Source organism: Pleurodeles waltl, chromosome 9, assembly GCF_031143425.1.
Source record: "Pleurodeles waltl isolate 20211129_DDA chromosome 9, aPleWal1.hap1.20221129, whole genome shotgun sequence".
NCBI classification, from domain to species: Eukaryota; Metazoa; Chordata; class Amphibia; order Caudata; family Salamandridae; genus Pleurodeles; species Pleurodeles waltl.
Window position 1 is genome coordinate 889,621,073 of NC_090448.1, and position 25,241 is coordinate 889,646,313.

Here is a 25,241-nt window from a genome sequence, read left to right on the forward strand (position 1 = left end):
TCAATTGGAGCCTGATCTGATATCAGCTATCTGTCATCCCACTGGGATCCCCCCTCTTGTGCAAGTACTATCAGTGCTCCATTTCTTGGCAACTGGTTCTTTCCAAGTGACAGTGGGCTTGGCAGCAGGAATGTCATAGCCAATGTTCTCAATCATGCTGGCAAGGGTTTTGTCTGCCTTGATCAAGCACATATGCAGCTACATTGCTTTCCCCCAGGTGGAAGATTTGGCCATTGTGAAGGCAGGATTCTATGCAATGGGACATATACAAAATATTATTGGTGTGACTGACGGAACACATATTGTGTTTGTCCCTCCCTCGGCCAATGAACAGGTGTTCAGGATTTGAGAGAGTTTCCACTCACTCAGTTTGCAAATGGTGTGCCTGGAAGACCAGTACATCTCCCACATCGCTGTCAAGTATCCTGGGTCAATGCATGACTCCTTCGTCCTGAGGAATAGCAGCATCCCAAATGCGATGGCACAACAACAGAGATACAGGGTGTGGCTAATAGGTGAGCCAGAGTCCCCACAGAATGGATGCCGTTGCATGCCTTCAGCAGATATCCACATACCATTGTGTAAGGCTAATGTTTGTCCCTCAATACTTGCAGGCGACTCTGGCTACCCAAACCTACCATGTCTCCCGACCCCTGGGAGGAATGCCAGGACAGGGGCTGAGAATCGATATAATGATGTACATGGGTGAACCAGGCAAATCATATAACGTACCTTCGGCCTCCTGACGGCCAGGTTCAGATGCCTCCATCTGACAGGTGGATCCCTGTGCTACACTACTGAGAAGGTATGCCAGATAGTAGTAGCATGCTGCATGTTGCACACCCTGGCCCTCAGACGACATGTGCCTTATCTGCAGGAGGAGGAGATTGGAAATGCCCCAGTGGCAGCAGTGGATCCCGAGGACAGTGTGGATGAGGAGGCAGAGGATGAGGATGTGGACAACAGAACATCAGTTATACGTCAATACTTCCAATGACACACAGGTGAAACAGTGGAACTGACCATTCCTCTGATTATTTATGTTTTCAGTGAGGCTGTAGCAGGATGGCATTCACTTCCTTTGCACCTCAATTGACTGTCACCTATGCCTTCTCATTTTACAAATGTTGGTGTTAGAACAACCGTGTACTGTCTACAGACAGCTACAGGTCATTATTTGTATGCTATCACAGTGTTCATGTCATTTGCACAAGATGTGACTGTTTCCATAATTGCACATTTTCATCACATAAAACACTATCACTCAGGTTGTGTTTAAGGGTGTTTATTGTAGAATTTATAGATGGAAAAGTGCAATGGAATAGGTTGATGGTAGAGTCAAGTCCAGGGTATTGGTCCAGTCTGTTTGTAGCACAGGTCCTCCAGTGTCCAAGGGCCCATAGGAAGGGGAGCAAAGGCAGTTCAGAGTGGACAAGGTGACAGGGTGGGACACAAGGGGGACATTCAGGAGGGTCTCATTTCCTGACGGTGGTCTTGGTCTTGGCTAGTGTCTCTGGCTTCTATCTGGGTTGCAGGGAACATTTGCGAGGTGGTTCACTTTCTGCAGGGGAGGGGTGCTGGTGGCCTGTGGGTCCTGTGGCAGGGCCTCATGGTTGGTGGACTGTTCAGTTGACTGGCTAGTGGAAGGGACCCGCTGGTGTGCTGTCCATTCCCTCATGATGTTGGCAATATCAGCCAGCACCCCTGGTATGGAGACCATGGTGGTGTTGAGGGCCTGCAAATCTTCCCTGATCTCCTTATGGTGTACATCCTGCAGCCGCTTGTTCTCCTCTATGTTGTTAAGGATCTGGCCCATCTGGTCCTAGGATTGTTGGTAAGCCCCCAGGATATTAGTGAGTGCCTCCTGGAGAGTCGGTTCCCTGGGCCTGTCCTCCCCCTGGTGCACAGCTGTCCTCCGTGTGTCCCTGTCCCCCTGTGCCTGTGCCCTCTGAACGGTGTGCCCACTGCCACTGACCCAAGGACCCTGATTGTCTTGGCTGTGAGGTGTGGACTGGGGTCCCAGTACAGGTCGGCACACTGCTGATTGACGTGTCCTGGGGACAGAGGTGTGGGGATGTTGGGTGGGTGCTGTAGTGTTGGATACTGAGGGGGAGACTCTGTGGTGGACTGGGGTGGCCGACTGACCAGTGGTCCCTGATGGGCTAGGTAGTTCATCCAGATCCAGAAGTCCAGAGTTACTGTCATCACTGGGGCATCATCTGTTGGGGGACTGGATAGTCATGGCACCTCCTCACCGCTGGGATTGGCTGGGGCACCTGTGGGGATGTAAGTGATGTATTATGCTTCATGTCCGTGCCATATTGTACATCCCTAGCTTCCCCTATATTGTTGCTTTTGCCCTGCCACCTTTGTTTGTGTATGGTGATGTATTGTGGGATTGTTAGTTCTCCATGCTGTGCATGCTTTGGTGATGGGTGTACATGCAGGGCTGGGAGGGCTGTACATGCATTGAAATGGCATGCAGGGCTTGGCATTGGGGTTAGTCATGTGTAGGTGCACTGTGTGGGATGGAGTGGAGTAAGTTGAGTCAGGGTGAGGGGGTGAGATGACATGCAGGTAAGAGGGTGATAAGTAGCAAATATTAACTCATCAGTGTCCAGTCTTCCAGCTACTCCAGTGAGTCCCTCAGGATTGCCAAGACTTGCTCCTCCCATGCTGTCAGCTGTGGGGGAGGAGGTGGTGGTCCACCGCTAGTCCTCCGGATGGCGAGCTGGTGCCTTGCTGCCAGAGAATGCACCTTCCCCCTTAGGTCGCTCCACCTCTTCCTGATGTCATCCCTTGTTCTTGGATGCTGTCCCACGGCGTTCACCCTGTCCACGATTCTCTGTCATAGCTCCATCTTCCTAGCAATGGATATTTGCTGTGCCTCGGCTCCAAACAGCTGTGGCTCTACCTTGACTATTACCTCCACCATGATCCGCAACTCCTCATCTGTGAAATGGGGGTGCCTTAGTGAGGACATGGGTATTGTGTGGTGTGCTGTGCAGAGGGTGTTGAGTAATGTGGTGGGGTGTGAGATGTGTGGTGCGTGACGGATAAATGGGTGTTTGTGGTGTGTGTGTAGTTGTCTATGTGATTTGCGTGGCTAGCTATTGCAGTCTTTTATTGTTGGCAAAGGGTTGTGTGTAATGTGGGTGTGTTCTTTACAGTGCTGTGGGTGGGTGTGTGTGGTGTGTGTGTCAGGTGTGTGATTTTCGTTTTGTCCAATGTTGTGTTGTTTTGTATTTGGGTGGCCATTCTGATCGCCATTCTGATCGCACCGGTGGGTACTGCCAATGGATTACCGCCGTAGAATGTCCGCCATGGTGATTCGTGGGTCATAATGTGGTGGGTGTAGTTTTGTTGGCATAACAGTATGAGTGTTCGTACCGACACTTTAACACTTGCCTTTGGTCAGGCGGATATGTGTTTGTGGCAGTATTCTGTTGGTTCAGAATGGGTGTGTGTCATAATATGGCAAAGGGATCTTCGCCTCCGCAACGGTATGTTGGCGGCCGTCACCGATGCGGTAAGCAGGGTTTGCCGCTAATGTCTTAATGAGGGTCTAAATCTGGTGAAAGACCATATAGAGGCAGTGCAAAATTTGATTACCAACCCATATTTGTTACCAGAGGTTCATCCCAGAAGGGTGTCAGGCCAACCAACCCTAACTTGCAGAGGTGTAATAGGGGAAAATCTAAAAACCCATGGATAGCCCTCGATGATATAAGCAATATTGTGCCCGCTCCATCCGGCCACACACCGTATGGTGCAAATAAACCCCCCCACCCCCCCTAATAGGAAGTGGGGAGCAGGCAAATAACCAAATTCATCCAAAAAGATCTTGTCTCATCGGATTTTGCCTCTCCGGGCAGAGATGGCATACCCTGTCTTCCTGGCCCCACACAGACAATAGAGAATATTGCTACGTACAGTATCAGCACCGTGATCAAAACATGTTGCAAAACCTTTTTTGCAAGTGTGGAGGCCTTGCTGATATCATTCCAGCAGGATACGTTGGGTAAGATTACATTGCTGTCAGAAAAACCCCAACCCCTGGCTGAGGCCTATAACAAAACTTTGCCATACAGCACCAAGGGGCATTGTGTTGCCCCTCTACAGAGCCACATAACCCAACATAATCTCATCATAATCCCCCCATGTCAATCGAATAGGGCAGTCACGCACTGTGCAACTTTGTTGGTCGGACAAATGATTTTTTCAGCCTAAGCACTAGAGGCCAGTCACTCTTCCTTTCTTCGGAGCCCTCACGCCCAGCAAGCTTAATCATCTGCATCAAGGGGCCAATTTACACACTTACATTTTCCGCCCAAATGTACCCCATAAGTAATCATCTTGGACGGTAAATTGGGTGGGCACAGCATGTAAAACTTTGAGGGGGATTTGCATAGTCATCAATTTTAAAGACTCAGACCTTGTGCACTTATTGTTGTTATGTTTGGACTATCTAACTAACTAGCAAGTCAAATTGAGCACCCTTCCATTAGGGTTTTTTATCGTTCTCCCTGATCGGGGACATCAGTACTACCTGGCGCATACTTAGTTCTCAAAACTCATATGCACTCTTGGCCCTGTCTCCAATTTCTATAACTAACCCCTTTGATCCCTTATCAGATCTCTCTGAAATCGATTCATAGCAAATAGTTTTACCAGCTCCTGTGGAACTATTGCCTCACCCACATCTGTTCTTGACTCTGCAAGTCTTCATCAGATGGCACCAGAGTTGGATCAGAAACCAGTTAAGTCACCCCCGGGGTTTAAGGTATCTTGGAACATTGCTGGGATACGTCAGAAACTGAGTAATGATAACTGGTTAAGCTTTCCGCACAATTTCGATATCATATGCTTCCAAGAGACTTGGGCTTTAGACTCTATTCATCTTGAAGGTTTTAAATCCTTTTATACTCCAGCCACCCTGTTAGTTTCAGGAATGGGGAAATGGTATTTAGCTGTTTTAGTACCCGCAGCCATCAGGAATTTGACTATCAAGGTTTTGACCTCTAATCCATGTTAACAGATTTTAATGCTGTCCCAGCCTCATTTGGTCAATGTATTATTAATTAATTTATATTTTAACCACTTTTCAGTACAACCAGTTTGCATTATACACGAGTTGGAGAGAACTGCAGCAGATTTAATTCATAGTGAAGTAATCGCATATTGCTCATTTGGAGAGGAGATTTTAATATTGTTACTTGTACCAATATAGGAAATCATGTTTGTGGAATCACGGATGGCCAAGGTGATAATATTAGTCATTATATACATTCAGCTAACGGGAAAGCCTTGAACCGAATAGTTTTAACTCACAATTTACACTTTTAATCAGATACGCAAGGCTTGGGCTCGACTAATTCTCTGACATTTGTTGGAAGAGGCAAAAGCAGCATTATAGACTTTATTTTACTTACAACAGATCTGGCTTCTAAACTAGTGAGCATAATCTGATTATTGTTAATTTTTTTTTTTTTTTGCATTCCAGACCCAAGAGTAGGAACAGGCACCCTTTACAACACTCTGCCAATTAGTGGGTTCATATAAAAAGGCAAAGTATAGAACCAAATACATTTTTTAAAGATCTGATCACTAACATCTACAGGATCATTCCACTCACGTTGACCCAGTCAAGATTTGAGACAGCTTTACAGCAATCTTTAAAATAATTTCACGTATGTTAATAAGGGGAAGGAACATTCAGTCACTCATGGTTTAATTCCGATTGTACCGCTGCCCTTAAAGCCCTTTAAAAGGCCACAAACATATATGCTCCTGTTTAATTTAGGTGCTATTAGGATAGCTAGAAAGGAATACAAGCGTGTCTTAGAGATTAGAAAGAATGAAGGCAGAACCAAAGCCTGACAAGACCTGGAAGCAGCAGCCTTCTGGAAGACTGTAACATGCCCCTTCTTCTCAGAACACCCAGGTTCAGGCATAAATACCATATTCCGGCAAATTATTGGGTCTCTTACTTCTCAGAAATTTTTGACCCAGGAAATTGGGCATTCGAGCAGTAGCCTTCCTTAGACTGTCCTGTGTACTTTACATCTGCTGAACTCAGGTTTAGTGATTCCATTGAAGTGACAGATGTTTCTAAAGCCATCCTGAGTCCTCTGGCTGGGATCGCGCTAGGCTCCGATGGGGTTCCTCTCAGCTTGGTTAGTCACAATACCACCTTTTGAGCTCCCCCTAATAACGAATGTACTTTGAGCTTAGGGGGTGTCCCCTTGACTCTTGGATTGAGTCAATTATAGTACCAATCTTCAAGAAAGGAGATAGGAACCTTCCAGCCTGTTACCGCCCTATTTTCTTATTAGATTCTTCTGTCAAAATTTTAGGGCGATTAATTATGGCCAAATGGGAAGATTGGGCTGAGGCAAATTTCTTTTTTTCAGAGTTCCAATATGGGTTTTGGCCAGGGCTGGGTACTGTTGAACAAGTGCTTAACTTATCTCTAATAATAGGGAAATATGTCAACGCCAGGAGGGATCCCCCTCCTGTGCCTTCGACTGGGTTGACAAGGGGAAACTATGGGAGTTGATGTATCGGGCAGGTATTGACCCCTCTTTACGAGACCTTCTCAAGCACCTATATGGGATACTTCCATGAATGTGTGCTCTACCCAAAACGGTACTCAATCTATATGGGCTTCAAGAAAGGTTAGGCAGGGCTGTATTTTGGCACCTTTTTTTATTTGGATTTTACAATAATGCTCTCAACTCAACCCTAGTCTCACACATTAAGGATGTTCCTAAAATCGGGCCTCACCCAGTTGCTGTCCCCCTATACGCTGATGATGCCATTCTTATTCCCGGTTAAATGAATTTAATGATTTCATGAGAACCCTTAATTTGAAAGTCAATCATCAGAAATCTCTTATCTTGGCACAAGAAATGCCAGATGAAAAAAACTACTCAATGGTGGATACTCGCATTGTCAAGGTATGTAATTTTAACTACCTGGGTATCTTGTTTGATGTCATTCTGAAATGGGACAGGCTATTTACCAAGGGGGTCGAAAAGATCAGTGGCGACTGCCACTGAACAGGGGTGGCGGGGCGGGACAAGGCAGAAAGGATGGGGGTTGTTTAAAAATATAAACAAATACAATTAAAAAAAGCACTTTCAAGGAGAGACGCATTTGTCTTCCCTTTTATCCTCTTCCTCTTCCCAGCTGCACAGGCTCCCAGCCAATTACGACACTGTTCACAGCAGCGTTGTGATTGGTCTGAGCGGCCTGCTTCACTGCTCAGACTGGGAACGGAAGCCTTGGCATGTTCTCTACCCAGCTGTGCTATTCAGCTGGGTAGGGAACACGCAAAGTCTGCATGTCTTTTTGGCCGATTCAACATGGTTGGCAGAACAGATATGCACACTTTGAGTGCACATAGCCCTCCTCTGGCCCCCTCCCTCTAGCCCAGCCCTGCCACACACTGCACTACAAGGAAAAATAAAATGATAATAGCATAATTACGTTATTATCATTTTATTTTTCCTTTTTGGAAAAATCAGTGGAGCGATGCTCCTCCCCCAAAGCTGAGGAGACGCCCCTGCAAAAGACGGTGGTATCCTACGAAGCGATCTGTAGCTTTGCGAAAAAGATAGGCCACAAGCCTGTAGCAGAATTGATCTTGTAATATGGGAGAAAATGTCTATCAGCTGGGACATACGGGATGGGAGTATGGAGCTGTGCTGGCCTGGGTAATATGCAGTCAGTGGAGACAAAAATGCTTGTGTAGGCTCCTGGCCATTTCTAAAGACACACCAAGTTTCATCTCACACCTTGAACTTGGTTTGGGTTATTTGGAGGACCAAGTAAGAATGGCTCCTTTATTATTGTGGCTGCAATTGTGGGCTACACCTGAGACCAGCTTTTCTAATAAGGTTTTAGAGGACTGCCTTCAACTAAGTAACATGGCTGCCATTCCCTAGCTGGCATATGTCAAGGAAGCCTTTCGGGATCTTGGGTTAAGTCATTTTTTTGATTCTCTAGGTTGCATTGGCTTCCATTCTAAGGAGGTGGTGAAGCAAATGTTCTCCGCAGGCAGACAGGGAAAATGGCCAAATATTAAAATCCTTTTATATAGTATAGTTTCTTCAATATGTGCCTGTCTGAACTACTTCAGGGACGGAACAATACTTATCTTGCATAGTGAATCTTGAGCATAGATTCTATCTAACATGTTTAAGATTAAGGCCCTTGTTTTGACCCTGGTGGTCTTTTGAACGCCAGGGTAAATGTGGCTGTCGCACCACCCTGAGGCTAGAGGTGCAGATAACCACATTATCGCCTAGATCATAGGTACATTCCTTCAACTGCTCACTATTGAAGCACTACTTTCTTATTTTTGGTTAGACTTCATCAGAAGGCATATAATCCCTGCTACCTCTCCTGTGTAGTGATATACTGTGTACGCTCAATTTTTTGCTCTTTCAAAGCTAGTACAAGAAGCCTGGAAGTGGCCAATACAGAGGAAAATAGAGATAATATCAGTTCCATCTACAAGGCAAGGGCAATGTGAAAGTGAACAGGCGGAGCAGACAAACATCATGCTCTCACAAAGGGGAACGCAATCAAAGAGTATTCAAAAACATTTTCAGGATGTGGTTAACTCTAAAAATAGATCTATTTGCAACCCCAGGGAAGGCAAAATGCCAAAATTTTGCTTCCAGACAACCATACCATCAAGCCCTAGGGAATGCCCTGTCGATAGACTGGTCAGGGATATTTGCATATGCTTTTCTGCCGATACCACTGTTACACAGGGTGATCAAGAAATGCAGGAGAAGCAAGATGACTCTAATACTAATTGCCCCTCAGTAGGCAAGGCAGACTTGGTTTACAGAGCTGATGGAAATGGCACAAGGGAACATTCTAAAACTACCAATATAACAAGACCTGTTGTCAATGGAAGAAGGAAGTGTGCTACACCTAGAACCAGAGCCTTTAAGCCTGGCAGACTGCCTCCTGAAGACTTAGAATTTGGTCATCTAAAAATACCAGAGAATATAGGGGCTGTTCTTAGAGACGCACGAAAGCAAACAGGAAGGTGCCACATTGCTAAGTGGAATCAATACTCCTTATAGTGTCTTAAAAGAGGCTTATTAATGAAAAAAACTAAGGACACAACAGTGATAAAATATTTAACACACCTACAGAGCCACAGATAACTATCTTGTCTTCAGAAAACTACTTAAGAGTTGTCCCTTTCCTTATTCAAACAGCTATGGACTCCATATGCCTATGTTGATAAATATTTTTTATCTGATTATGTGTATATTCTAGTTATATATATAGTTCTTTAGAAAATATGTATCGCTACTATGTCATAACAATAAACTACACACATACTCTTTCAACCTGTTTAACTAATGTATATTTACTCATGGTTTAAATATGTACATGTATTTACATGTGTGCATATGTGTGTTCATGTGTGTGTGTGTATATTTGTGTGTGTGTATATATATATATATATATATATATATATATATATACATGTGTGTGTGTTTGTTATTCTATACTTAACATGTTCATAGGTCATTGCAGAGCTCCTAGATAAGTTGTTATATTAGATACTTATGAATCCCTGCTCTCATTTTATGTCACACTTTGTCTACCCATCACCATATGTCATGTCTCTATCAATCTCCATTCCCACTCTGACTCATCCCAAATCCATTCTACTACTTCCATCTCCTAAATAACCCTGTCTAAGCTCCTCCCTCCTCTTCCACATCTAACTCACCCAAACCTCACTTCACTACCATGATCTCCTAAACAACCCTACTAAATTCTCCCTCATTTATCTCAACCTGCTACCATGATCTCCCTAACCCTTTCTACAACAAACTCACATATCCGCTGCTCAAATTAAATAATAATAATACTAAAACTGTACTCCTATTTCCCTATACTAATCCACCACTAATTCCTTTTGGGCTCCTGAGTAGCGTGCTACTCACCAAAAAGTGCTTTGACGCCTCATCAGGGGTAGTAAGCGCTATATAAATACTGTTACAATACAATACAAAGCACCTGCAGTTCTGATTTCTGGGCATACATTATCAGTGCATGGTGCTTTTTAGACGCCTCTGGTTTGTTACGAAAAACAAAAATGGCAGCTCATGTTGCAAAGTGAATTAAGAATCATGCATACCCACACTTAAAAAATGGACTTATTGAGGCTTCTGCCAAAGATAAAATAACAGTTAAGTTGCTCCTTTTTGTTGATTGGTTTTCAATCGACTTCAGTGCTGATTCATTGGATCCCATTTCAGCAGCTACACCTAAAGGGAGCTATTAGTCAATATGTTTTGCTAGAATGTGTACTGATCATATTTATCCTTGTGTGAACTCCTAATCATGTTTGTTGTTTCTGCCTCTTTATCAGAGTCTAAGGTCTGCATAACTACCTAATTTCTCATGTGCTTCTGTAGAGGAAAACCTTTAACCCCTTCACAAGCACACTGGGAAGATGAGTACAATCTGATATCAGTTAACGCTAGAGTTCTTTATATTAGTGTTATTAAAAGTGCTCATGGCTGCAGTTATGTGGCCATCGTGGCACACCACCTCTGTAAAGGCCTATGATGCCAAAGGCAAAAAGGTAATGCCAAGACAATAGATTTTGATGCTTACAGCACTATGGTCCTCATTACGACCTCGGCGGTCTTTTCGCAAGACCGCCATGCTGAAGACCGCAAGTGGTGGCGGTCTTCCGCGCCGCGTATTATGACCGCTGGCAGCCCTCCGTCCTTTTCCGTACGGAAAGCCGCCAGCAGCCATACTGGCAGTCGGCGGGAAAGTGGAGGCTGCTCAACCTCCACCCCCACGTCAACAGAACACCGCCCACAGAATCACGTCCCATGATTCGGTGTGGCGGTGTTCTGGTGACGGTTTGCTGGTGGCGGAGCTGGCCCCAGGGATCCCGTCCCCTCCCAGAGGGCCAATGGACAAGGTAAGTTGATCGTCTGTTAGGGCAGGGTGGTTGGGGGGTGATGTGTGTTGTGTGCGTGCATGGGGGTATGCATGTGAGTGTGTAGAGGGGGGTGTGAGTGCGTGTATGCGTGCGGGGGTGCTGTGTGTATGGGAAATGTGTGCGGGTCGGTCGGTGTGCATGTCTGTTTATATGTGTGCGGGTATGTGTTGTTGTGATGTATGTGTGCGTGTAGTGGTGCATGTATGTGCATGTTGGGGGTGTGTGCGTGTAGGGGTGTGTATATGTGTATATGAGCAAGTTGGGGTGAGGGTTGGGAGGGGGGTTGTGCCACCTTTGGGGGGTGGCAGGGGAGAGTGGGGGGAGGACTCGTGGGGGTTAGCGGGGGTGGGGGAGACCCCTATCAGTGCCAGGGAAGGAATTCCCTGGCACTGATAGTGCCTACCACCATGGATCTCATGGCAGTTCCCAATCACCCGAAATCCATGGCGATATGCAGGGTCTTGATACCGTTGGCGGACTAGTGACGGCCAGCGGGCTGGAGACCGAAATCTCCAGCCCAGCGGTCATCACTGCCATGGCAGTCGGAATGGTGCAGTGGCGGATAACCGCGGCAGTCATAATTCAAATTTTTTTTTTTTTTTCCCGCTGGCCTGTTTGTGGACTTACCGCTGCTTTACCACTGACTGCCAGGGTCGTAATGAGGGCCTATGTCTGGTACTTCTATTGGCGGATGCAATCGAAAAAGGCATAGAGAACTTATTCTACTTTTGGAACTTTCATAGATTCACATGCTTGAATCCTTCCCCATCATCGAGATGGGAGCCCCCAATGTTATACAAAAGTCATGCTCCAATGTAGATATACATTACATGCATTAGGCCTTTAGCTTAGTAACATATCACAGTCATTTTGTAAAAAAGACCCAAACTCCAGAATCCACCAATCAGATTACACCACCCTCTAGAACCCTCCTATGAGGAGCTGCCTTCCCTCAGATTGTCCAGGCATTAGTGCTGTAATATAGATACCACTGAGAGCATGAAGGTGAGCTCCCCAGGTGGGTCGCATGTGAATCTATGAAAGTTTCTAATACTGGAGAACTACAGTTACATGTAGGCAACTTATTTCTTACTCCAGTATTGGAACTTTCATAGATTCACATGCTTGAATCAGAATAGCAAGCAGTAAGTAGCACATTTTCTATAGTTAAGTATATAAAAAATATCATGATACAAGAATATGGACATTCCAACAGTCATGATTAGCCATAAATATGATCATAAAAGAACTGTAAAATTATAGAAAATGTGCATATAGACAGTAAGAAGCGGATGGTGGGTAATACCAGAATGGCTCATCTTCATTGGAACAGAGGCCTGAGTACTGCTTGACCAACGACTGCATCCCTGATGGTTTCAGTGTCCAAGCCGTAATGTCTCGTGAAAGTATGAGCTTATTTCCACGTTGCAGCTTGACAGATGTCTGGTAATGACACTCCTGAAAATAACGCACAGGACGTGGAAATGGCCCTAGTTGAATATGCATACACTTTAGTGTCTAAAGGTAAACCAGCTTTGGTATGGCAATGAATGATTGCACTTGTAATCCAGTGAAATATAGTCTGTTTGGTCACTTGGAACCCTTTTCTAGGGTTACTGTAAGCTAAGAGATATTGGGGAGCTTCAAACGCATGACTTCTTTGTTGCAGTTTGGGGTCTGACTTCAGTGTCAGTAACACTTGCAATATACCACTCATTCCACTATTAATTGAGTAAGATCTCGGTTTAAATTAATATAAGTGAGGATTTCGACACAGAGACGTATCAGCACTTTTAGACCTGCAACCACTGGAAAATCATAGCTATCTCCTCCAGAGTCTCATGGATAGTTTCACTTTAGGCTTTCTGAACATGCTGAATACATACCATAAAGAGGTTCTTGTCCACATGGCATGCCATAAAGTACTAAGACCTCTACACAAAAGGTAACAAAGACTAGGCAATCTTCTGCACCATCAAGAAATAGATTTTACCTTAAAAGGTTAGGGAAGGAGAGAACATTCATCAGCTTGAGAAGTTGAATCCAACTCACTCATCCATCGCTGACAATTGCAAATTATGTCATTCATCGGAAAGAAGTCACATCTCTGGCAGGTATCAAATAGGGCTGCTTCTATCCATGGATAGGACCTACCAAAAGTTCTCATCTTACTCAAAATGTCCAGGGCTACAACACAGTGGATCACAATAATGTCCTACACTGCTTAGATAATGTACAAGCTAACCACACTATGTCATGTTTTAACAGCTAACTCAGAGTTCTATGACATTCAAAGAATTTGACCTGTGACCTCATCTTCTGTAATGTCATGTTACTACTTGGTACCTTGATACAGTCATATATTGTGCATGTACAACTGCTCATTCTATATTTATACAGCTCCAACAAGGAAAACAACATGAGGATACGGTGGCCAAACTTTGTAAGGTGCTTTTAACTTCCATTGCTCATCTTTTGTTATCATTTGTATTTCTAGGAGAGAGATAAATACTACTTGACTCGAAGTGTGATCCTGGATTTGCTGCAGGCTCTGAAACTGAAGGCTCCGTTGCCTGATACAAACATGCTACTCTTGATACAGGTAGAGGATACACATCAAATCACACTTTTCATGATACTTTAAATGAGCCCTACATATTATCAATCTGTCCTTGCTCAACACCACAAATTTAGTGTTGCTTTAGACCCAACATGAACCTTAACTGAATTGAGGGTCTTAGGTATTCATTTGTTATGATTCTGAAGAACAAAAACCCTGATTCACAGTCATTTATGTGTGTAAGTATGATTACTCTGACCGTAGTTATGACTGTTTCCAAAATTTGTGGGTGTAGGTTTTACTTATTAACAAAACAACACTTTGTAAATTGGATCCTAATTTATTTATTTTTATTAACAAACTGAAATATATATTGTCAAATTAGGGTAGTAGAAGGCTTTTCTGTGAAAGGGCAAAGGGCATCATCACTGCAAGGACTTTAGGAGCATTTGCTCTTCTATATATGAGAGCACTTTCCCTGTATATATGTATAACCAATTGTTAGAAACTGGGTCACTGGGTGACTAGGGTGTGAGCCCTGGTCAAGCAGCAACCACAATCCTAGTCAGGATAAGGCACAAGAAAACCCCAAATTAACATGTGCTTGTTGGACTTTTTCCTTATGCAGAGTCATCCCCAATCTTTTTTCCTCCTGCCTCCTATTTTTTTCTGACCTGTTTTTGTTGGCTTTAGAACTCTGATCACTTTACCACTGCTAACCAGTGCTACAGTGCATATGCTCTGTGTAAATTGTAATGTTGATTGATTTATCCATGATTGGCATATTTGATTTACTAGTAAGTCCCTAGTAAAGTGCACTAGAGGTGCCCAGGGCCTGTAAATCAAATGTTACTAGTGGGCCTGCAGCACTGGTTGTGCCACCGACATTAGTATCTCTGTAAACATGGCTCAGACCTGCCACTGCAGTGTCTGTGTGTGCAGTTTTAAACTGCCAATTCGACTTGGCAAGTGTACCCACTTGCCAGACCTAAACCTTCCATTTTCTTACATGTAAGACACCCCTAAGGTAGGCCCTAGGTAGCCCCATGGGCAGGGTCCAGTGTCTGTTTAAGGTAGAATATATACTAATGTGTTTTATATGTCCTGACAGTGAAATACTGCCAAATTCAGTTTTCACTGTTGCAAGGCCTATCTCTCTCAGAGGTTAACACAGGAACTACCTTTAAATATGATTAAAACGTAGATTCCCCTTGGGAGCAGATAGACATGTGGAGTTTGGGGTCTCTGAGCTCACAATTTAAAAATACATCTTTTAGTAAAGTTGATTTTAAGATTGTGTGTTTGAAAATGCCACTTTTAGAAAGTGGGCATTTTCTTGCTTAAAACATTCTGTGACTCTGCCTGTTTGTGGATTCCCTGCCTGGGTCAGTTTGACAGTTGGGCTGTTTGTACCTCTCTCTAGACAGTGACACAAAGGGAGCTGGGGTGTAGCCTGCATATCCTGATGAGCCATTTGTGCTAGGAGAGAGGGGAGGAGTAGTCACTTACTCTTGAAAGGGCTGTTCCTGCCCTCACACAATGCAGTTTCCAACCCCCTGCTGTGTGTCTGGGGCCTGGCCTGGCCTGGGCAAGGCAGGATTTCACAAACAAGAACTACTTTCCTTTGAAGTAAGCCTACTTCAAAGGCCAAAATGGGTATGAGAAGGGCACCCAACACCACAGGCTTTAGTTCACTTCTGGATATCAAGAGGAACCTCTGCCTGGAGAAGAGCTGAGGAGAAGTGCTGGCCTGCCTGAGACTGTGCTTTGTGGAGCTATCCTGCAGTTTCTGCTTCTGCCTGTGCAAGAGGACAAAGACTGGACTTTGTTGGCATTCCTGCTTGTAAAGAAATCTCCAAGGGCTTGTCCTCGGCTTGCCTCCTGTTGTTGAAGTCTCAGGGCCATCAAAGACTTCTCCTGCCAGCACCTGGACTCTCTGCTGAGACTCCTGCCCTGCCGTGCCCTATCTAGTTCCTGGGGCCTTGACAGGTGAAGCTGGCAGACCAAGACTGAAAGTCCAGGCACAGACCGCCGTGCAGGGAAAATATTGACGCACCTTCCGAGACCCGGCTGAAAAACTACCCACCACCAGCCTCGCGGCAGAAATCGATGCACCACCGGCATCGTAGGTGGAAAGTTGACGCATGTAGCTGGAAAAACAATGTGCAACACCCACTGACGGAGGCTGATAACGTCGCAACCCACATTGCGTGGTTCTGCTGATACCGTGCCGCAGGATTTTCTACGCAAACCTTGCTAGGCGTGGAAAAATGGCACAACGCCTGCCTGGACCCAAGTGCTGCCCGGATCGATGCATTGCTCCCCTAAGGGGAGGAAAAATGACGCACACTGACCTGACCGGAGAAGGAGAAATGACGCACGGTCTCACTTGCAGGTGAGAAATCGACGCACTGCTTACCTTTTTTGACGCACACTCGCCGTGCGTGTTATTTTGGCGCTACACAGGTACTTTTCAACGCTAACAGTGTTTTACCTGTTTTCTCAAGGATTTGAGATGCGTTTTGCTTTTTAATTAATTACTCGACTTTGTATGTTGGATTTTTGTTGTTTAGGTCTTGTTTTGGTTACATAAATATTTCTTATTTTTCTAAACCGATGCTGTGTCCTTTTGAAGTGTTTTCATTAAGTTACTGTGTGTATTGGTACAAATACTATACACCTAGTACTCTGAAGTTAAGCCTGCCTGCTCGTGCCAAGCTACCAAGGGGGTGAGCGGGGGTTAGCTGAGGGTGATTCTCCTTTACCTTGGCTAGAGTGAGGGTCCTTGCTCGGACAGGGGATAACCTGACTGCCAACCAGAGACCCTATTTCTAACAGTGATCAACCGGTACCTAGGAACAGAGCAGTCAGGCTTAACCTAGAGGCAATGAGTAAAGTATTTGTACAACATACCAAGCAGTAAAACAGTGAACACCCCACACAAAAAGATCTGACACCACATTAGAGCAATAGAGCATAATTTAATAAATAAAACAAGACCAAAACAACAAAAATCTAATTGCCAGAACCAGAGTTATGAAATTTTAACAATTGAACTGTCAAATAATGCCTAAAAGCATAAAGCGCCACCCAGGGATATCTGATCACCTGGACCAGGTCAAACTCAAACGTTCAGGCCAACTGCGATGGAGTACGCTTTGGATACAGTCCCAGATTAGTCCTGCTGAAGTTTTACCTTCTCAAGTTGTGTGCCAAGAGTCCCGTTCACATTGGAGAGGGCCACAGGGAGCAAGAAGAGCGTCTTTGGTAATGGTTGGTGTGGCCCGAAGAGCAAGTTGGGTGTCACGGACAGGTGGGCTATTGATTTGGGGCCAGATGTACGAAAGTTGGGAATTGCGACTTGCAATTTGCGAGTCGGAGCGACTCGCAAATTGCAAGTCGCAATTCCCAATGCAGTACAGTGTCTCAGACACCGACTGCAACTCGCTATGGGGTCGCAATGACCCACCTCATGAATATTCATGAGGTGGGTCGCAAATTGCGGCCCCATAGCGAGTATGGGCACTCGCTAACATGGAGGCCTGCTGACGTCAGCAGACCTCCATGTTCGCGACCTGCTTTTAAATAAAGCAGTTTTTTTTTTTGAAGTGTAGCCCGTTTTCCTGACAGGAAAACGAGCTGCACTGCAAAAAAAACGAAACCTTTTGTTTCGGTATTTTTTCAGGGCAGGGAGTGGTCCCTTGGACCACTCCCTGCCCTGAAAAAATATTTTGGGGTCCAGTCACAAACTGGAAGGGGTCCCATGGGGACCCCTTCCAATTTGCGAGTGGGTTACCATCCACTTGAAGTGGATGGTAACTGCGATGCCATTTGCGACCGCGTACGCGGTCGCAAATGGTATTGCATCCCACAGCGACTCGCAAATAGGAAGGGAACACCCCTTCCTATTTGCGAGTCGGAAATGCATATTGCGAGTCGGTAACGACTCGCAATATGCATTTCTGCATGCCAAACCCACGTTTGCGACTCGCAAACGGGTTGCTACATCTGGCCCCAGGTTGGCAATCCTCTATGGGCTGACAGTGTTGCTGTGCGAAGAGATGGGCGATTGGTGGCTCACGCTGATTTTTGCAAAGAGCCCAAAAGCTTGATTTAGGAGCCCACTGAGCCACACCAAGGGTCCAAGTCGTGAGATGCACCACTTGGGGGTGAGGAGATATTGGGGAGCTTTTCATGTCCCTGAGACTCATGTCAGGAGGACAGCATACTAGCCCTTGGAGTCATTCAGGGATCCTGGGCTCAAGATGAAATTGCAGGTCCAGTTCTTCTTCCCCAGGCAAGAGGGCAGCAGGCTGCACAACAGCAAAGCAGGGTAGCAGTTCATTTGAAACAGCGGTCCAGCAGAGTGGCATTCCATGTAGCATCACAGTAGTCCCTTGAAGAGTATCCACAGGCCCAGAAGTGTACTGAGGTCCTTCTTTTATGCACTGTTGTGCCTTTAAAGTGGGGAGAAGCTTCTGGAGGCATGCCTTTGAAGTGTACAGATTTCATGCCTTCTCTGCCCTGGCACCAGACTAACTACAAGGGGTGTGCAGCCCTTTGTGAGGAGTCAGTTCACAGCCTATTGGGTGTAAGTAAGGCTGGGTCCAGCTTCTCCCTCCCATCCTGCTAGTGTTGACCCATCCAGTCGCACCTAAGCTCCTATTGTGTGTGGATGTCTAAGAGGAATACACAGAGCCCAACTGCCAACTACACCCAGTCATGTGACCAAAGCAGGAAGTAGGCACCAAATGCCAAAGGCAAGCAAATGCCACCTTTATAAAAGTGGCATTTTCAAAATTGTAATTTAAAATCCAACTTCCCCATAAATTAACATTTCAAATTAGGATTCGGGAGACCCCAAACATGAAACAGTGATCACGCCCAATTTGGAAATTACATGTAAAAACTGTAATAAGGCAACTACAATGTAATCCTATGGTAGAGATAGACCTTGCAGTAGGGAAAAGCGAGTTTAAGAGTCCTTCTTTCCCAGGACATGTAAAACTTAAAAGTACATGTCCAACGTTTTAAATATAGTGCACCCTGCCCTAAATGCTGGATAGAGCCTATCTTTGGGGTGACATATGTATTAAAATGGAAGGTTTGGACCTGGCAAAAGGTTTATTTTGCCAGGTCGACATGGCAGGTTACAACTGCACACACAGGCTCTGTAATGGCAGGCCCTAGACATTTTTAAAGGGCTACCTAAAGTGGGTGCCCCAATCAGTGCTGCAGGCCCACTAGTAGCATTTAAGTTACAGGCCCTGAACACATGTAGTGCACTTTACTAGGGACTTATGAGTGAATTAAATATGTGAATTGGGTATAAACCATTGTTACCAGGTTTTAGGGAAGGGGCAAAAGCACTTTAGCACTGATTACTAGTCCTAAGGCCAGCAAAAACAAAGTCAGAAAAAGCAGGCAAATGTTAGGGGGAAACCACACCAAAGATGCCAGGACTAACACCAATGATCCTGTTTTTCTACATAGCAGGCAAGACACAGACTTTGGCTTCTCCTGTACTTTCTCTGGTGCCAAGAGTGCTGTAAAAGGTAGACTGACAGAAGAGACAGTTAGATAGGAAAGTACATACAGCAAAGTGGATTCTCATAATCATTATTTGCAAGCCATTGTGGCATTCACCTTGAATTGCTTTCCTTGAAAAATCATATTGTAAGACTGTTCTTAAAGTCATCTTCATCTTCATATCCCTACTAAAATGTCCACTTTTTTTAGTGAGGCTTGAATCTGGGTCTAGCTTCACTCATGCAAACACCTTTTGAGACATTGGTTTATTATCTTAAAATGCTACTTTTTTATTAGTGGTTACCTGTGGAAGGAACATCATCTTTTTCTTTGATAATACCATGTATTGTATTCCACAAGACCAAGATAATTCGTTGTGTGCATGCTTCTTTGATTTTGAAGATATTACTCGGTTTCATTTATGCAAAAACTTTTTCTCACGGGTTTTCAGCTTACTCTTCTTCAGTTGAATACACTTTGTCTAATATTGTTGTTTCAAGAGCTTGGAAATTTTACCCGGATAAGACCCTTCTGACTCTATGAACATCTGTTTGTCATTTTCTGTGGCAGCAAAGCAGCGAAAGTCACTAACTAATACTAGGTGAAGAGTTTTTTGAATTCCCACATCTCATGAAATCTGGAGAGTTCAGACTTCTCGGTCAGTGAAGATCACAACTGTGTCCTCCCAGAGGCATGCTCCAAGCACAGACATTTGTAAGGAACTAAAATGAACTCTTCTACTTGCTTTCTGCTAGCACTACTTGCTGGCTGCATCTCATCAAAGACATATGGATTTCAGCCAGGAGGATCTGCAAACCTATTTGCTTGCCTGGGTTGTAATAGTCTGTGTTTTCTGTCCAGGTGTCTTAAGATGTTAATACTTTCTGCCAAATCAGTTGAAAAGCAGGAAAAATAAGGCACAAAATATGTGAAAAGTTCCTTTAGGTTGTTTACAACACAGAAGTATTCATCCCCTCTAGCAGTGCCTGCTATGTTATACCCTAGCATGTCAGGAAAAAAATATAAGAAGTAGAGACTTATATGCCTGCAAGATCTGACCCAATATTTTACATAATATTTGTGCATCTTTTGCATATGCAGTGACACTCGTAAGAAATACAATTTCATGCATATATCATGCAGGGATATTTCAATTTTTAGATGGCAGGTTTTCCCTCCACATCATGTGCTCCTGTGCTACCATTTCACAACCCACTTCAATACAGATCGTGCTGCTCTTTGTTATCCCATGGAACAAACCAATCTATCAATCAGGTGTTATCTGTAAAGTGTGACTTGTCACCCGAGGGGATATCCAGGCGCTTACTGCAGTTGTTTTGTCCAAAAGGCAGGTTTTCAGACCCTTTATGAAGTGAGTCAGTGAGGGTGTGGTGTGGAGGTGGAGGGGGATGGTGTTCCAGGCTTTGGCGGTGAGGTGGGAGGAGCATCCTCTGGCGCGGCAGTGACGGATGCATGGTATTTTTGCAAGGGCGATGTGTGTTGAGCCGAGGTTCAATGTTGGTTGGTGGAGGTGAAGGAGGTGGTTCAGTTAGGCCGGTCCTTGGTTATGGAGGGCTTCGAGCAGGGCACAAATGTAATCTTTTGCGGCAATCAGAGCTGTCTTGGTGCTGTGATTGGCTCTGAAGCCTTTATTGGGAGGGGTCTAGCAGGTTGTTTGTCTCTAGGTGTTCGGTGTGTTGGAGGTTAATGGCCTTCTCCAGGACTTTGGCGGGAAGTGGGAGAAGAAAGTTTGCGTGGTAGTTCTGGAGCTCGCTTTGGTCTGCAGAGGGCTTCCTGAGGAGGGATCTGATCTCTGTGTGTTTCCAGACTTCTGGAAAAGTGGCAGTGGATATCGAGGCACTGATGATGGTGGTGAGCCAAGAGGATTGAGCTCATGAGTGTAATTGTGTTCGCTCTGCTGAGTTGTCCCCATACTATGATGGGTGGTCGGTGGTGGAGGTTGATTAGATGCTGGAGAGGTCAGAGGGTTGGGGATTGAAGTTACTGTAGATTATTTTTGTCTTGTTGTGGAAGTAGTTGGCTAGAGCTTTGCAGAGGTCTTGTGAAAGAGGATAGAGTTTTCAATGGCTGACGGGCAGGCAAGCTCTCTGATGATGGTGAAATACTTGGTTTGGTTGGTGCTGGTCTCAGTCCAGCAGACCAGGGCCTCTTATTTGCATCTTAAATCTGGAGTTGGTAGTGTTTGAGGCTGTTTTGAAGATGGCTCAGTCTGCGTGGTTCTTGCTGGTGCGCCATCTTCTCTTCAGTTGTTTGCACCTGTGTTTTGATTTGCTGAGTTGCGGGGTGTACCAACTGGCCTTTTTGGTGGTTCTGTGGGTCTTGGCTGGTTTGGTTGGGGCAACCAGGTTGGTGGCACAGTTGATCTAGTCGTTAAAGTTCTGTAGTGCCTGATCCAAGTTGGTGGTGATGTTGGGCAGTGAGGTGATGACGGCGTTGGTGCATTGCTGCTGTGTGACCTTGCTCCAGCTGTGGGTGGGGATGCTGTGGCAGATGGGGGTGGTTCGGGGTGATCTGGTGAGGGAGAAGTGCATGATTTAGTGGTCTGACCAGGTGTACTCTGTGGTGTAGCTGTAGGTGATTCTGTTGCTAGACATGAAGATGCGGTCCACCGTGTGTCCTGCTTTGTGTAGGGCACGTGACCAGCTGCTTGAGGCCGATGTTGTACAGTCTTTCCAGTAGGTCAGTGGAGCTGGTGTCGGTGGGGTCATCCAGGTGGTAGTTGAGTTCTCCCAGTAAGATGTAGTGTTGGGATTCAATGGCAAGCGGGTGTAATAAATTCAGTGGTGGCATCGTTGAGGCCGGTTCTTGGTCCTGGTGGTTTGTATGCAAGGGTGCCTTTGATCATGGTGTTGATGTTGGCATTGAGCTGGAAGTTTATGTGTCCCATGATGGGTGTAGTTTCGTCATTGGTGATTATGCATGTGACTGATTCTTTGTGTATGATGGCGATGCTGCCTCCGTGTCTTTTGGTGCAGTCTAGGTGTTTCATTTTGAAGCCAGGGTGTGTTGCCGTGGCGATGTCCGGAGCCGAGACAGGGCTGAGTCAGGTCTCTGTGGTGAGGGTTACGTCAGGGTTGAGGGTGGTGATGGCATCCCAGACTTCGGCTGCATGTTTACAGAGCAATCTGGTGTTGAACAGGATCCACTAGCTAAAGGGGAGAAGGAGGGTTTAAAGGAGCTGGGTCATTCCTCCTTAAGACTTTAGTAAACGTACATAAAAACCCAGCCCGGAAAGGAAACTTCCAAAGGGAGAAAAAAAGTTTTTGGTTTGAAAAACCCTCACCCACCAGGGTTACCCCTTGGTGGCATGCTTCATCATTGGGTTTCCTTACGGTCGGCTGCAGAACGAGGCGTGCAGTGACTGACGGAATATGTGGGAGCACTGTTGGTTTCAACAATGTGAATGCTCGAAAGGGATAGGAGTGGTGGGGTCTTGGTGGGTTAAAAATACTACCCTCTGGATGATATTACTAATTTAATATGTCTCACAGGGGTAGTATGATTAAAAAGGGGTGTTGGGAGGGTGGGTATATTATGTACCTGTCCTCCTAGGTGGTCTACATGTTTCAGAGTCCACCCCTAGACTCCTCATCAGGACCAAAGTGAACTCCCTAGTGTCACTCCTTGGGCACCTGCCACTAATAGAAGCACTGTTACTACCCGCTATATGGTAAGGTAATGTATATAACTAAATTAAATAATACCCATCAGTATAGTTGTTCTGCTGGGCAAACCTGTGGAAGAGAAAGAAAATAAAGTAAATGCGTAAATGCATCTCTCAGGGGTGTGGTGCTATTGTCACCATCACCCAGCAAAATGGCACTTGTAAGTTCACTTTGATCCTGATGAGGAGTCTAGGGGTAGACTCCGGAACATGTATACCACCTAGGAGGACAGGTACATAATATACCCACTTCCCAACACATTTCCAAAAAAGAAATGTCGGAAAAAACAAGTAGATGTGGTGGGATTCAAACTTGCAATCAAGGTGTTAAACACAGATTGCTGAAGTGGATGCAGTAGTCCACTCAGCCATAAGACCTGTTTTCATTAGGTGACCATAGACCATGTCAAGACTTCTATGCTCACAGCAGTACATTTTGAGGACTGTTGAGCTTCAGAGTGTGACCTAATGCTCAGTCATTGACTGTTGAACTTCAATGTATGTATGTAATGGCTCATTAGGAAGTCTGCAGATTCAGCACATTACTGTGATTTTGTTATTGAAATAATTTAATAGATTTAAATGAGTCAAGACAGTTCTAATCACATTTACGTTAACGTCTCCTGAATGATGATTATTAGCCTTGAGTCTTTGTTGTGTACAAGCGCCGGATGTGGCCTCTCGGTGGGGAAAAAATCTAACAGATTTAGCAATGGTCCAACAGGCTCACTTGTCTTTTTTACCATCAGTTAAATATAAAATGACAGTTTAGATGTGGAGCCCATTACTTTCCCAACCTCTTTAATTACACGTTCTGTCAAAAGATGCAAATCCGAAGCAAAATAAAATGAGCCGAGAATATAACATGGGTAAGAATATGTATTTGTGGTATTTTATATAAAATAATTTCTACAACTGAGTTGAAATCGTGTGCTTTTCCAAAGAGGTTTACGGAGCTTTGAGAGACCTAGTAATATAACTAAATAAAGTAAAATAGACCAAATTGTGCTGACAGTTTAGGAAAAATGAATTCAGAAACAAGGGCCAAATGTATCAAGACATTTTGTATTCGCAAACGGTGTGAATCACAAGATTCCACAGTTTGTGAATGCAAAATCTCCTTTCACGATATATGAAAGATATCGCAGTGCAATTCTAGACAATTGCATTTTTTAGCAGTTCCCTAAAATTGCGACTCCAAACAGGGAATCAAAATTTGCGATTCCCTATTAGGGTATACCTATTTGTGATTACCTATGCACATGTATCATGCATTTCCTAAATGCGAAATGGGCATTTAGGAAATGCAATTACCACCAACTCCAAGTTTGTGGTAACCATGTGCAATTAAAAAAAAAAAAGGTTTTAAAGTGCATTTAGCGCACACATGCCCCTAGGGCATGTGTGCGCGTGTGCGCTTTACATGTGCACATTTTTTGGGGGGATGAGGTGCATCACAGGGGGACTTAGGCCCCCAGCACTCTTGGATTTGCATTACCTAAGCTGCGAATTCCTAAAAGGAATTTGCAAACTTGGAAATGCAAAAACATTCCCATCTATGGTTCTTCAGGCCCATAGGGATGAGCGGAGTCCCTTTCCCTAATAGTGATACCTTAATAAACTGATTGCGAATTTTAAGAAATCGCTATTAGGGAATCAACTACCCACAGAGGCAGTTGGTCTGACTGCACAAGTTAGTAGAGAGGGAGCCATGTTTGTTGCACCCTTCAACAAAGTTTTTGTTTTTCAAGAATAATATCTCAAGATGGAAGTTTGCTCTTGGAAACAAAGAAATCAGTGCCCTTCGCACTCACAGAAACTTCTCTCTGCGCGTGGGGACAATTAATGATTTTCCCTATATGGGAGTGCCATGCTTTGCATGGCCGTGCTCAGCAAGGCTGCATTGCCTTAAACAGTGAAAGGAGACCATCATTGTGACCCGTGGCTCTGTGGCAGACAGGTCTTCTAGTTAATGTTTTCTGCTGGGGGATCTCACTGAGATACAACTGATGTAAACCCAGTGCTCCCCCGACTAGATAGGGCAAGGGAACCACAGGTTTGGTGAAGCAGTGGTCAAACTCTAAATGAAGCACTGGATGATTTACTAATTTTTAGTTGTCAAGGATTACCAGGAAGACGTCTTAGTACTTGGCACTTTTATATAATCAACATTTGTGCTATTTTTGTTTTCTTGTGCTTTGCCACTGGAAGAGTTCTAACTAGCTCTTCCATTGATCGTACTTTATTCATCCTGTCTCTGTTTTCACATGAAGCTTTACATTCCAAAACCCTACATTGACCCCTCTCGTCATGCTTGCTATATAATTATAAGAATTGTATGTATACTTTACCGATTTACATGCTGATTATCTCTTTCTACAGGAACCACTAATTAAACCATGTACTAATATATATATTTGCAAATTCATGATGAGGCTTAACAAACTCATTTGCGTTGCAGGCTTTAT

The 25,241-nt window shown here is 44.7% G+C and overlaps 1 protein-coding gene across 1 annotated transcript in view; it reads left to right on the top strand.

Moving 5' to 3' along the window:
• Positions 1-25,241, top strand: part of UNC79 (unc-79 homolog, NALCN channel complex subunit) — a 770,017-nt gene that overhangs the window by 573,111 nt on the left and 171,665 nt on the right. The window contains exon 44 of the mRNA XM_069208227.1: positions 13,497-13,601. Coding sequence (XP_069064328.1) covers positions 13,497-13,601 — 105 coding nt within the window. The remainder of the gene's footprint in view (positions 1-13,496; positions 13,602-25,241) is intronic.